General features: G+C 38.6%; 1 protein-coding gene across 6 annotated transcripts in view; it reads left to right on the forward strand.

The window, feature by feature from the left end:
* Positions 1-15,017, forward strand: part of ralgapa2 (Ral GTPase activating protein catalytic alpha subunit 2) — a 114,051-nt gene that overhangs the window by 52,795 nt on the left and 46,239 nt on the right. For 5 of the 6 annotated variants that reach the window (XM_023951549.1, XM_023951550.1, XM_023951551.1 and 2 more), the window contains 12 exons: positions 378-500; positions 1,378-1,463; positions 1,562-1,652; positions 1,819-1,992; positions 2,487-2,660; positions 3,198-3,391; positions 3,487-3,585; positions 4,078-4,233; positions 7,385-7,513; positions 10,009-10,131; positions 10,441-10,499; positions 11,863-11,971. In XM_023951549.1, coding sequence (XP_023807317.1) covers positions 378-500; positions 1,378-1,463; positions 1,562-1,652; positions 1,819-1,992; positions 2,487-2,660; positions 3,198-3,391; positions 3,487-3,585; positions 4,078-4,233; positions 7,385-7,513; positions 10,009-10,131; positions 10,441-10,499; positions 11,863-11,971 — 1,517 coding nt within the window. The remainder of the gene's footprint in view (positions 1-377; positions 501-1,377; positions 1,464-1,561; positions 1,653-1,818; positions 1,993-2,486; positions 2,661-3,197; positions 3,392-3,486; positions 3,586-4,077; positions 4,234-7,384; positions 7,514-10,008; positions 10,132-10,440; positions 10,500-11,862; positions 11,972-15,017) is intronic. The other variant, XM_020713873.2, reaches the window with a different exon arrangement.

A 15,017-nucleotide genomic window follows, 5' to 3' on the forward strand; every position in this document is an offset into this window, starting at 1 on the left:
TTCCTGCGTTTGTATTTGTCACCTCTGCATTGCATTTCCCATCAGCCCCTCACCACATTATGATTTTATGTTAGAATTAGGGCTACATTCTGCTTTGCTGGACTAAAAAAAAAAAAAAGCATTCACCAAATGTGTACAGGTCAACTTTATATGGTGGATAACAAGAATATGTGAACCGTTTGCATCACCACTGCATGTGACTTGTCATCATTTTTTCTCACCGTTTTTCATTCCTGGAAATTCTTCATCTTCACCGTCTCTCTAAATCCCTAAAAATAACAAATCATATCCCAGTGCATTTCCTGTTCAAGCCTTTGCTTTAGTTCATAACCTGTTAACATTGAATCCCACTCGTGACTGTTTTCTTCTTCTGGAAGATGTCGAGGAGTGTCAGCTGTCAGAGTGTGGAGGAGAGGAGGAGCTGGGGGGCAGAGACAGCCCTTTGCAACGCAGCAGCAGCACCTCAGACATTACCCAGCAGTTGTCTGATGCGTTACCAGGTAAAGGTTTATGATCTGTTTCAGTTCAGTTAATATTACTAATGTTCCTCTGAGTTTCTCACCTCATTTAAAGAGTTCTGTCAGTTCAGCAATCACAACTTTTCCTATTCAATAGGTTTATGTAAAATGCTTGACAGCAAATTTCTTTTAAACTTGTCAGTTGAGGTTTTCCATCACATTTTACATGTTAGGCCTGCTATTTTAGTGGAGGAGCAACAATACATTGACACCAGAATAAATAGATATATTTAATGGTATTTTTTAAAGATCCAGAGATACAGATAATGGTGTTTGAAAGGAGAGAGAAAAAAGTTCTTAAAGTTTATTGGATGAACTAGATTGTTCATTGAATAACAGAAGAGTGTTCTATTATAGCCGGTTATGTATTTTATAGGGGTGCAACGATTCATTTTATCAATGAGTCAATTCATATCATAATTTGTGGTTGACATTACGGTTCATAGTCGATATTGGTTCGACTTTATTGGTTTGAATGTTCCAATTCACTGATCTAAAATCAACATCTTTGGCCAAAACTTCTAGCAGTGTGACTCAGAGATAAATTCCTGGGTACTAAACAGTGCATCTGAAGTTTTCCAGCCAGATTCCTTGTATTTCTTCCAAGATTACCAAGTGTAAATTTAATATCTGTACAAATGAACAAGTAAAGTTTTAGTTTTATAAAGTTCAGCCCACTGTTGTTTTTCCACATCAAAATATTCCAAACATTAGAACATTCTACCACACTGAATGGTCAGGTCTTTGGCAAATTTAAAGTGTTTCCACACATTGGACTGTAATGATGGCTTAATCATTTTTATGTTATAGTAAAATAAACCTAAAGTGCCCCAATCCAAGTTGCATCATGTCTTTGCAGCCCAAAAAAGAGAACACTCCCCTACTTCATGCGGTTCTGACAGCAGGATGTCTGAGGGCAGGACTGAGAGTAGTGACCCACCAGTGGTGAGGATACTCAACCAGTTCCATAATTTCCTTCTAAAGTAGTAAAATTCGGGTTACCTGTTCAGTTTTCACTGCCGTGGTTGTCTTCATGGTTGCAGATCCTCATTCGACAGAGCAGCAGTCCAGCTGAGATGGAGAACAGTGCTGAAGGACTCCCTAGTTATTCCAGGTCCAATCTCAGAGACAAAAGTGAGAGAACAAACGCACCGTTCTTTAAACTTTTTGTACTTCTACTAAAGGCTTCTTATGTAAAGAAACATCACACAGTGTTGAACTGATTGACAGCTTACTTTACATTTTTACTCTGCTCTAATTCTTTATGAAGGTCTAACAAAGTTTAATCTTTCTCAACTAGGTGAAAGTATAAGTAGTGAAACATCTAATGGCTGCATCAATGAAGCAGAAGTTACCTGGCAGGCGTTTGATGAAGAGGCCGACAGTCAGTCCACCCAGTCAGCTCACATGGATGTGACCGCTGACCCCCACAGCCATGGGAGCCTGCTGCTAAGCCACAATGAGGCTCTAGCAGGTATGGAGGGTTATATGTCAATGCACCCACCTAAAGCAGAAGCTTTCCCTTTCGTTCATTCTTCTCTGTTTTAATGTCATTGCTGATATAGCAGGGCTGGAAAATACTGCAGACACACGTTAAGAACTTTAGTGAAGCTTGTTTTTATGAAACTGGTTTAAATACTTTGAAAAGGGTAGATAAATATCGTCATCATAAACAGTAGTGCTGGTAAGCATTCAGAATACAGAAGGGTAGATGTTTAGAGTTCAGTATTTAACGGTTTCTGTATAAAGAAAGTGGTCGTACGTCCTTGTGATCATTTTCCAGTTACTTCCAGGCGTCTCAGAGCAATTTTTGTCTTGTCTTCATTATTGATGAAAAGATGTTCTAACCCCCGCTGCCCTTCCTGTCCTTGTTTGGTAATCTGTGTGTCTGTGTACATTGTGATCATCTTTATTGTGCTCCCTTCCTCAAACCCAGTTTTATCCTTTCCCTCCCCATGTCATTTTTAGGTTCCGGGTGTGCCTTCCCTCCCCACTCTGCACCTCCCTACCACAATCACAACTTCCACTACCCCCAGAACCCCCCCTCTTCACCAGCTTTGCTGGTGCACACAGAGTGCCCACGTGACTACCCCTTGGATGACACTATTCATCACTCTGTCTTGCACATGCCACACCACTTGGGTACTACTGTCCAGCTCTTAACTATTTTAGACCTCGGTTTCAACTTTTTCTTGCTTTGCACTATACTCAACCTTGTGCACCAAATTTAGTTTTTTAAGCAGCTTTTTTTTTTTATTAATCACAAGTTTGTTTTTACTCTTCAACCCCTCCCATCTAACCCTGTTCTTCTCTGTATTCCCATTTTCTGTTGCTATCCACTAGGTGGCACTGTCCTCAAGCACTTCATTGTAATGATGCATGTGGTTTGTGCCCTTTTTCCAGAAGTTGGTTTTGTGCTTTCAGTCTGTACAGCAATTTTTTAAATAATTGGAGACATTTGGAAAGAAGGCACAGACGGTGTTTGACTTTAGTCAACAACTGCTCAACCCACATCATAGATTTGTGAAATTTAAGTTCCAGAAAACAATAGTAATCCAGCATTTGTTGACTGAATTCAATATAATTAAAAGCTAACCCCCTTTCTGTTTGGCACAGACTATTTAAAAAGCGTCGTCATATTCTGTACCTCAAACCAAATCTCTATTTCTGACTCTATAGACAGCAGCGAGTGTCTGGCTGACGATGTCAGCATCATTGCTGGCGGGACGCTGACTGGCTGGCATCCTGACTCTGCCTTTGTACTATGGAGGAGAATTTTGGGTATTCTGGGAGATGTCAATAATATCAGCTGCCCTAAGATCCATGCAAAGGTCTTTGCTTATCTCTATGAGCTGTGGCACAAACTTGCCAAGGTACAGAAGAGACACAACTAATGATAAAATCTAATTTTTTAAGCTATTTTGGTGGGTTGCTACTTTCATAAATCAGAACAATCGTGTTTTCATAGATCAGGGACAACCTTGGGATCAGTGTGGATAACCAGTCGTCTCCTCCCCAACCTGCATTCATCCCTCCTCTTCGAATGTTTGGGTCCTGGCTATTTAGGGTATGGACACATTGACTCAGCAACATTCAAATACTTCATGTTTTATATGCAGATTAATGAGTAATTAAGTTTTTAATTTTACACATTCATTTTAGGTTTGCACATTTATTCCGATTGTTATATTCTAAAATAATCAAATGGAGGCAGATGAAAACTCAAAAAAGGGAGAAGCCAAAATTCATTTGTTTAAATGAGCTTATAAAAATCATAAGCTTTCTCAACAAAGTTTCATTATGTTTATGATGAAATATTATTTGTATTTGCCAAATAAACTTTAAAATTTTTAGAAATCCAAACCAAATTTTAAAAAATTCCTTTTAAAATTACAGATAAGTTCCTTTCCTTCTTTAGATTCAGAAATATCATATCTGTTTACTGACGTTTTGTACAAGGTGTAATTTATTCTTCAGGCAAAGTTTTGTTCTGTCCTAAGGTGTCATTCCTAGTTATCAGGACTTCATATCTTCTTATTTTGGTGCATGCTTTCCTCAGGCCACCGTGCTGCCAGCAGAGTACAAAGCAGGGAAACTGCAGGCCTACAGGTTGATCTGCGAGATGATAACCAGGCACCAGGATGTTCTTCCCAGCAGTGATTTTTCGGTGCACCTTTTCAACGTCATGCACAAAGGCTTCACCAGTGATGATCAGGTACATCCAGCTTCTCAGACAGTTTTCTCTTCTCTCACCCATAGATGGCACATCAGACAAAGTCATGGAAAATGGCCTGTTGGTGCTGAAATACACTCAGTATTTGTACTTTGCAATTTTGCTTGTAATTTTTTCTGAATGATTGTTGTTTTTAATCAGTACAACTTTTTATACATGTTCTTTCACCAAATAAAGGAATTCCTGTTCAGACTTGTAGAGTGTTAATTAAGCTTTGAAAATGGAACATATTAAGATCGACCACAAGTTATGGCATTGTGTCCAAAAAACTGACTTTAAGCCATTGTTGATAAGACGCACTGGTCTGTTTTGGGATTGTCTGACTCATTTCCCCACACTGCTCTTTATGTCAAAATCTTCCTTAAGACAAATGTGTTAGCCTAAAAACAAAACACAACGAGCAAAATTCATTTCATGTTTGACTTATACAGTTCATACTTGATTGATGTATTTCTAATAAACCTAAATGTTTAATATATAGATATGTCTGTGTGTATGAAAACATAAATTGTCCTGTAATGTCCCCTTTTGGCATGGTTACTATTGCGCCTTGGCACTGCAACAAGCTTATTAGAATGTTTTCCATGTCGTTAAATAATGTTTTGACCCCCTGCTGTGTATACATGATTAATTAAGGATTGACGTCTGTCGCGCTCCGTTAGACTGACACGTCAGCAAGGGGCCCCGAGTAGACTGGCCTGCCTGCCTGTGGGTGTTTCTGTGTGTGTAAAGGAGCGGGAGGGGAGCTTGGGGAACGCAGCGCAAGAGTAGAGCAATGAGGGGGGCACCCTGACAGACCAGGCAGCATTCTCCAGCTTTTGTTGGGGCTCTGTATAATTCGTTGGGGGGCCAGAGCCAGGCTGGCCACTGAAGCATGCTCAAATTGGCCAGAGAAAAGAGTCCTCACGCCACACAATAGAGGACAGCCGCACGCCTGCTTAACATAAGAAAGTGGCTCTTATTCCACCCCTCCTCCTTCCTTCCTGCCTCCCGCCCCCCCTGCACTTAAAGAAAAAATCATATATGTGAATTGAATTTACAATATTTCACATAACCTAGTCAGTCAGCAAAAATGTCTAAAACAGTTGTTTAATCCTACCCAACTGTAAAACTTAGTTGATAAGATCTATTTACTTCTAGAGTTTAACATGCTTTGATGTTGCTTTTTAATCAGGTCCTAAAAGTCTTAAACAGTCATGCTTTTGTGAAAAGAAGGGGGGTATCATGGTTTCTGCATCTTCAGAGAAAAAATGAAGGGGGATTCTCCCTCCAACTGACAAAGTGCCAGGGTCGGGGCTATTGTTCTGGCCGCCTGTCACTCACCAACCACAAAGACATGAAGACAGCATTAAACCTGCTTAATTGTCTAAAATGTACAGTTGAATAGTTTACCACAGACTTTGATGATTAGTAACCTTTCAAATAGTGAATCACATTTATGAGTGTATGCAAATGTTTGTTGACTAAAACGGGTCACATTCACAATTTATACAAGGAAAACATTTTTTTTTATGCAACAGGAAGTCTATTCTTGACCAAAACTGAAAATGACTGAGTGTAGTTACTGAGACAGACATTTCTATGAAGTGATGAAATGCCAGAATGAACCCTGTTACCCCCAGGGGACTGGCAGGTGGAAAGCGCATTCTTTCCTGGAGATGAGGCCACATATAAAGGCGTGAGGTGCCTCTATTCAGAGTTGTGTTAATGCACCTTTTGTTAATGCGAGAGATATTGCTTCTGCCACCAGCGTTCAGTTTACAGTTATCCCTCGTTTCTTAATGCTGATTTTTGTACACATATCTAAAGCCGGGTCCCCTCCACCGGCACACACTGTTAAAAGCATTTTGCCCTCCGCATCTTTGACTTCTTCTGAAATGCCTGTTTCAGGCAATCACATTTGTTGCTTTCTCCAAAATGCTTATTTCAGGAAATCAAGAAACAGTTTGTTGCCTGCTAATTACTTCTGACTGCACCACACATTATGCTTCAGAGGTCAATTACCAACAAAATGAGGGTAAAATTGGCCCTCAATCGTGAAGCTCTTCCCTCCAATTTTCCACATGCAGCGCTGCTCTGCTGCTTTGACTTCCTGCTTATTTCTTACTTTTGTTTAATCTTTTCATCTTTTGTTCATCTGCTTTTCCTTGCTGCTAAAGCTCTGGATGATTTGTCTAAGGAAAACCTTTTTTTTTCTTTTCTTTTTTTACTGGGCATGCATTTGTTTGTTAATGGGCTCTTCAGTTCAGGTGGAAACCGACTGATGTTTGAACTGTCCGATTTGCACAAGTTTACGACCAAAAAGCCAGGTGTTACAAGCTTGGACCTTGGCTTTGTACACAAATATGCACATGCATTTCTTAGATAAGAAGAGCAATCTCTTTGCCTTGCTGAGATGCAGCATTCTCATACCAGTATTAATTTTTCCCCCCCAAAGAAACACATTTCCTCTAGTCAGTGAAGAGTATATAAATCAGCCTATTTATTGAAGGTAAACATGGCTTTGAAAAGCAGTTAACATCTTTTAATGCTCCAGCTTGATGTGTTGGTGAAGAACTCGTTGCTGTACAGCATATGTCGGCACTGAAAGAGCACCCATCTGCCACTGAGCTGCCTGTACCTCACCAAAACAATACCTCGTCACAGGCTTTAATTACAGGTTTACTTGTTTTTATGTACATGAGACTCGTGAAAGTTGAGGTCTTTTGTTCTCCATCTTTTCCTCCATGAACAATCCATCTGCTCCCTCTCTGCCTTTCTTCTCTTTTTTTTTTGTTTCGTTTTTTTTTCCCCTACTATTCTTTAGTGGCTTGGTGAGTTCTTTATTTTCCTCTACATGATTAAAATGCACAGGCCAGTTCAAGTAAAAAGCTTTCTCCCGACTGTCTTTCTCATCCAGTCGCTTTTGTGTTACAAAATATTTCTGCTAAAATACGAGGCTTACAACAAATGCAAAAGCTGTCGTTCTAACACAAAACATGCTAGAGGTTTGGTCAAATTCATAAATATTCATTTTAGTTTAGTATTCAACATATATCTGATCCTGCACAAGATGTGTTGTTTGTTGGAGTTAAAATTTAAATGTTAACCAGTTTATTGTGCTTCTGTTAACATCTATGTTTGTGTCTGGTAGGATGTTCTGAACACTCTCATCCACTCCTGCTCTCCACGCTTCTTCTTCCTCGGGCTTCCTGGCTTCACGATGCTTATTGGAGATTTCATCAATGCTGCTGCCTGTGTTCTGACTTCTGACTCCCCAGAGGTACAGATGGATTCTGTAAAATGTGCAAAAACTAAAGGCAAAGCTACAAAAGTCATCAAATAGCTAGTTTTTGTGGCAATAGAAAACAACTAAATCTGACCAAATACTTACATTATTTTTGATTTTTTTTGGGGGGCAATTTGCCTTTTTATGATTAAAGTAACCATATCTGTCATATATATTTCTTTTTTTGTGGACTTAGTAAGTCCACAGTATTAAAGGGCCTATATCATGCTTTTCGTAAGCCTTTCAGAGTAAACTATATCCATTTATATGATAATTTGTTACCTTTGGCACACTGAAGAATGATTTTTTTCAATGTAATATGAGTTATTTTCACAGTTCATTTTCCTACCCGGAAGTAAGACGACTCGATCTCTGAGGCACCGCCTTTCGCTCCTTGTGGGTACCGCCCCTTCAAATGATGTTATTCTAGAGCGTTTCTGCATTTCTCCCACGAAAACAAACATCCGAACTTTTGCAAAGATGGATGTGCATATTGTTCATTTGAAATGAAACAATATCTGATCGTTTTTGCCGATCACTGCTCGCTCCATGGAGAAAGTGGGTGTGTGTGTTAGCCTTGGGGGCGATGCCGGCAGCACAGACTCCCACTTAAAGGGGGCTGTTCCTCACTGTCAGACGTATGAATGTGAGAACCCGCTTGTTTTCGTGGTTTGGGAGGGGCTGGTGCTCAGAGCGCAGGTTTTTAGAGGAAAACTCAGAAATGCATGAACGTATCAAAATACCGCTTTGGGATTGTTTTTTGTGATGAATGAATATTATAATACCCTTAAAAACTTAAAGTTGATTTTGCATGGTATAGGCCCTTTAATTTCATGCATTCATTTCTATTCTCTAGTATAATCTAGAAGCTAAGGCGACACAACTTCTTCTAATTTTTGTGAAGATATAAATTGACCTTCAAATGTTGCTCATTTTGCTATAACAATACGATTGGTTTGGCCATTAAGGTTAGATGCAAGACCGTTTTTTTTTTTTCAATATCCACCCCAACAGGTTTCTGCAGGTCGTGGAGGTCAAATTTTTTTTTTTTTTTTAAACATGAACATTAAACATGAAGCTTTTCTGTAACGTCTTCTGTTACAGACATTGTAAAATAGCTCAGTTATAACGAAAATTCATTATTCTGGGACTTTATTTCTTGCATTTTGATTGGAAAAAATATTCTGTTCATTATCTTTCTTTTAACAATATCCTGTGGCTAAGCGATAGCTAAAGCATTATGAAAAACCAGGAAAAATTTAACAAAATAAAAACTTATTATATTAATATTAAAAGTTTGGAACAGAACATAATAAGTGCAAACTTTATTGATAAGTGATAACTGTGATAACGTTTCGAAAAAGGCCTTTGAAAATAAGTAAGAAGAACCTTTTCTTGATTTTGTGATGCAAAAACTCTTTACAAATTGAGGAAATGTGAGATAATAGATATAAACGATCTTTAGTTAGATGTGCTTTGGCTTTTCAAACAGCATCTACGTCTTAATCAGCCATGTACTCTTACTTAGTGTACTGTTATTTTTGTTTCTGATAAATTTGAGGTTTTGCTCACACACACAAAACATTAGCTGTTCAGTTATTTTTTTATTGGGTTCTAATGCTCTTTTATTTGAACCCTGTTTTTAAACTGACTCTGACCTCATTTGGAACAATCAGGAGGCCAGGCGAGTGAATGCAATAACCCAGGGTTTCCCAACCCTGGTCCTCAAGGCACACTGACCTGCATGTTTTCCATGTTACTTTGTTTAAACACACCTGAATCAGCTCTTCATCACTCTTCAGAAGCCTGATGATGATGACAATCATTAGAGGCTTGTGACTTAAAGCAGGGAAGGACTAAAAACACGCGGGACAGTTTGCTCTGAGGACCAGGGTTGCAGTTACCACTTACAGAATTCAATTGGGCTGGGTTTAAGATAATTGATAAATCAATATTAAACAGATCTTTCCTTAGAAAATCAATAAAAATTCATCAAATCTGTGAATCAGCTTTCTTATGAAAAAAGAACATCTTTTATTTTTTCATGTAATAACTGATTTAGTTGTTTTAATGTGCTTTTCTTTATAAAATTCCATCTCCGCTTAGTTTATGTGACCTTTTTGTAAAAAGATTCTTTCACAACTAAAACAGTTTGAAGAAATTATTAATAATTTGCAAAGATGTGAATCTTTAGTATTTTGGTAATGATATCCAGCCCTGGTATTCACAGAATTATTCATATTCCTTTAGAAGTTTCCCATTTATCATTTATAATGTTTTGTATTGTTTTCATGTTTTAGATTAGGCATCTCCATCTTCTTCCATAGATTAATGACATTTTCTATGTCAAATGTATTCTGAACCGACTAGCATCCATCAACACATGGAATTATTTTGTGTACAACTACTTTTGAAGTACAACCCTCTTCTTTTGTGTAAGGAAGACCTTGTTACTATTTTTTTTTCTTTTTTTCCCCCATTTCTCCCAGGCTCCAAGGATAAAAGCTCAAACAATCTTGGGGTCCCTCGTGTGCTTCCCTAACCTGTACCGTCAGATTCCTATACTGCTGCCCAGCTCCAATGACATCAACATAGGAAACATGGACATCAAGGTTAATGACCAAGAAATGCAGCAGTAGGAATACAATAATGACATTTCATAACAAAAAGTCCTCAATGAAAAACTATTAGTGAATTATTCATCTGCTACTTAAATGCATGTATTTGAAATGAAATATGGAGTTTGTTAGATTTCCACAAAGCATATTAGGACCATGAAGGTTTACCGGTAATCTGACTTAATTTAGATTTAGTTTCACTGTCAACTCATATGTTGGATTGTTGTGTCACATTTTAATAGTCAATCATGTAAAAAAATGGATTCGATGGATGAAATATGTTTTATTTTGGCTTGTGTTTAGAATTATCTGGTCAGCATTCTGTTGGAGGCTGCCACTAAGGAACCCTGTGAGGGGGCAAGGTAACATTTAACAGCTTACTTTTCCTTGTTTTTTCCATTTGTTAATTTTACTCTAATTTATCTATTAATGTTGAGAATAAACATTTGATTTGGTGATTTTTGCTTTGGGATTCAATTATGGAGTAGTTGTCTAAACTAAGTAAATACTAGTGGTGTGTATCGGCAAAGGTCTGGTGGTACGATGCGTATCCCGATACGTGTCCCACGATACGATACATACCACGATATTGTACCCGAACACATTTTCATTTCTTTTATCAAGAGTATGACTTAAAAAAAACTCTACCTGAATATTAATATGCTTTTTCATGTTTTAATGATCACAATGTGAAGCACTCCAACTGTATCTTACAAGTTGCTTTTACCCAAGCAAATCCATAGTGCTTTTATTTTGGTAACTTAAAATAATATAATAAATAATTTGTTCTTAAAGGGCACAGTCAACATTGTCTGATTTTTACAACAGATATTTTTTAGTATAAGAAAAAATAAATAGAATGAATGTGCCTTATGCCACGTTTCTAAAAGTATTGAAGAATTGAAGTATTTAAGTATTTGATTGAGGAATTAAAGTGCTGTTTATTTTAAACATTGATTACTTTTAAACGGTTCATTAGCCTGAACGGTGCTTTCAAAATAAAGGAAACTAAAAAAAAGAAAAAGCCCCTATTCTTTCCAGAAACATTAAAATGGGATGAGGCAACATGACAGGGTGAAGGAAAGTTTCTTTAATGTGGCAAACATGCTTTATTTTCATGACAGTCTGCACTGCAGCTGCAGCTTCGTTTTCACACTCGCGGAAGTAAACGCGTATTTCACCGCTCATCGCCACGACGTTGGCCTGCATTTCAGAGCGTTGTACACATTACTCAGATCCATCAGGTCGCTGAACTAGAGTCTATTGCTGTGAGTTTTTGCAGAACTTTGGCCCACTTTGCCGACAGCACTTTGGCCAATGCTTCGTGCATGACCCGCTGCGCAATCCGTTTATATGATACTGGCAGCAACATGGCACAGAGTTTCGGTTCGGTACCCATCCCAAGTAAAAGCTATGTTGTGCATGTCTCCTAACAACAAACAAGTTGGTTCTTGCTGAGATCTTGTAGTTTTGTGTGGTGTAGAGCTGCTCAAAGAGGCTCAGTGGATGATGAGGCCAACTAGCGGTCAGAAGTTTAAGTGGAAAACAAGAGTCAGATGCTGAAGGACGTCCATAAGTAAAGCCTTTAAAATTGATACAAATATCGAAAAATGAAATACCGAGATATATCACCGAATCAATTTTTTTCCCCACACCTCTAGTTTAATACAGTCCAAATGTCCCGTTTTATTTTGTAAGTGCTCATGTTGCGAGTCTGTCTTTCAGGTGTATTGCTGTGTGCAGCTTGGGTTTGTGGGTGTGCGAGGAGTTAACCCAGAAAAACATTCATCACCAAGTGAAAGATGCCATCAATGTTCTGGGCGTAACACTAAAGGTTTGTAACTTACAAACTCATTGTTTTTGTTTGTTTGTTGCGCTTTTGTTGTCCATTGCTTTCAAATTCAACTGCATGTTTTCAAATTACTTCCATTCAGAGATGTGTTGCACACCATAATTGTTGGGAGGAAAAAGACTGAATTAGCTACCACTGTGTCTTAGAATAAGTAGTTACATTATAACTGCTGTTATTTTTCCATATAAACCCTATGGGGTTTAGTTCTACCAAAAATGATAGTTGATTACATAAAAGGACTGCAGAACAATTTTAACATAGTCAAGGGAGAAAAAGCAGGAGGGAAAAAAGATGCCCGGGGATGTGAGTCATGGCTATATTTTGGAAGAGCCCTCTTTTCTCCCCGACTGAAGAGATGCAGAGAAACCAGTGGAAGCTGCTGTATTTTTCATGGAAAAGGATTTCGGGGCGGTGGCGTAATTTCCAGGCTGCCTGCTTTCAGTAGATGTGGGCCAATTTAAGCAGCTACATCTACCAGCTTCCTGCTTGAGCCCCCACCGCTGCCTCCCACACCCCCCCTCTCTAATGGAGCAGTAATCACTCCCCTGTACAACTTGACACACAGACTCAGCCAGCCCCAAAATAGAGGGTATAGGCTGGGTGGGGGATATAGGGGGAAGAGTGGTACTGAGAGTCTCTTTTCTAAAAGCAGGTGCTGAACTCTCAGGGCCCCTTTTTGTGTTTGGCCATTTCTGTACTCCCCACATTGTCTGCCCTTGTTACATGTTGAGAGGCATTCAGTAGGAAGAAATGGGAAATTCTATTTCTTCACAAAGAATTTTGAATCACTGAAGAAATCCACATTTGAAAGGAAATTGTCAACAGTCCAATTCTGTCTTCCAAAGAGTCTGGAGAAAGTGAGCCATGGTTTTAAAGTGAAATGAAATTATGCTGATTATCAGCAGGGCAAGTGGAAAATCTCCATTTAGGGAAAATTACCAGGAATTTTACCACTGAAGTGTGTCTTTGCCTGCAGAGTTTTCACCATTTTTCAGCCATTGGTGCATTTTTGGTGCATTGGGTGTCTGGTATGTTTAGTAATGCCCCAATGCCCACTTGAAAATTCAAACAATTAGGAACTTTTACATTTTGGAATATAAGTCGCATTCTGATACAAGTATCTATTAAGGCCCCTACCTCTAAACATCACAACCAGAACCACAGGTTCCACTCAGCTAACAGGACCCAATATAGGTCACCTCTAGATTAACTGTTTTAAGAGAATCTCATGTAAGTTACAAAGTCAATGTGTGGTTGTTCTACAAAATGGTAACATCTGCGTTGGCCAGATGTCTTGACCTGAATTTGTTAAAGAGAACAAAATGTTTAAGGATTGTGTAATATTTGTTTATGGCATAGCAATAACTAATCATAAGAAGTGTTATACTGATTCAATATGTTTAGTTTTTATGTCCAACAAATGTCTTTTCCAGTTTGTCTTGAGAATTTTTAACAACTAAAGATTTTATCTTTTTGGACAATTTATGGGCAGTTAAAGTGTGATGTCACACAGTAGCTCCGGTTACATGTACAAAAAAATTTTGATCGGATCACAGATCGAATTAGAATTGAACTGTGTACATGAAGAAAAACTTTATCCGATTATAAAATACGTTTACATATGCCACGCTTTCGGTCGGAAGAAATAATTTTTGGCCAGTGCTTTATTCTTGGCCAAATGGACCCGGAAGCAGGGTTAGAATTAGGCTGATATGAACCAACAACAACAACATTTAGCTTTGGATGTAGTAAAAAACCAATGCGGTCAATACCGCAATGTGCATCTTGGCTGCACGTCAATATTTTGGAATAAGATCAGCCTTTATTTTGTCTGGACACAAATTCACATGATCGTTGACACGGTTTCTCAGGACTGCGCAAAGCGGCATTTCGCTATTCAATAGCCAGCTCCGCCAGCTCACACATCGTCCCAAAGTCCCAAAGAGACATGGTTCTCCTGAGTCCAGCAGCAAAAAAAACTGCCCGATTGCCCGCAAACACGAAGCTACCAGTCCGGCTGCTGTGCTCAAAGACATGCTTTGCCCTAGCAGAACAGGCGGCTGGTCCTGTTTGCGCTCCAAAGCTTTCTCTGGAGCGCCACACTGTCTATGCATGACGCAAAGCTAGCGCAGTAATGAACCACGATTGGAATAAACTGCTTATATGCACCACGATCGGCTCAACAATCGACATAACCCACCTATCTCGATCGGAAATACATTTTGATACTAACGAGTCTGATTAGGGCAGAATATTTGTGTGTATAGTGTTCCCTTGTTTATTGCGAGAGTTATGCAGGGTATTCCAAACGGCGTGTTTACATGACACATTTTTATTCTGATCAGAATAAAAATGTGTCATGCGTTTCTCAGATTACTCAGATTTACTCAGATTATTTTTGTCTATGTAACCGCAGCTATTGTCAATCAATGTCCTCCGTGGTGCTTCACCTGTACAGAATACGTTAATCTTGGCCCTATTTTTCTATGAAGGTTTGAACTTTGAGTGTTAAAAAAAAAAAGTGTGAAATTGTTTGTGTGTCTGAGGACATATGTAGTAAGGGATTTTTACAGCCCTAAAACATCTGCAATTGTTAAAAAATACAGATGACTACTTCTCTGATTTCACCTTTCGTGAGTTATTTTTAGAAGGTAACTCTCTCAATAAACAAGAGAACACTATACACGAAAATCTTCAGTAACTCAATTGAGTTTAAGAGAAACTGAGGAGGCAACATAAAATGACATTTTGCGGTTGAAGTGAAGTAACTATAAATAGAGATGTCCCGATCCGATTGGAAATCGGGCCCAATCACATAGTTGACAACTCGATCGAAATCTGATTTTGTAGCCTGATCAGGGATTGGATATTTAATTCATTTCTACTATGATCAGCGATTTATATTTCACGCTTATTATTCCAGATAAATGGTCTAGAAGTCCGCATGTCACTAATGGACGGACACTTTTTTTTTGTGGCCATAGTTAGAGCAAGAGCTGCACAAAAACAGTTCAGCTGAGCTAAGCTA

Source organism: Oryzias latipes, chromosome 22, assembly GCF_002234675.1.
Source record: "Oryzias latipes chromosome 22, ASM223467v1".
Lineage (NCBI taxonomy): Eukaryota > Metazoa > Chordata > Actinopteri > Beloniformes > Adrianichthyidae > Oryzias > Oryzias latipes.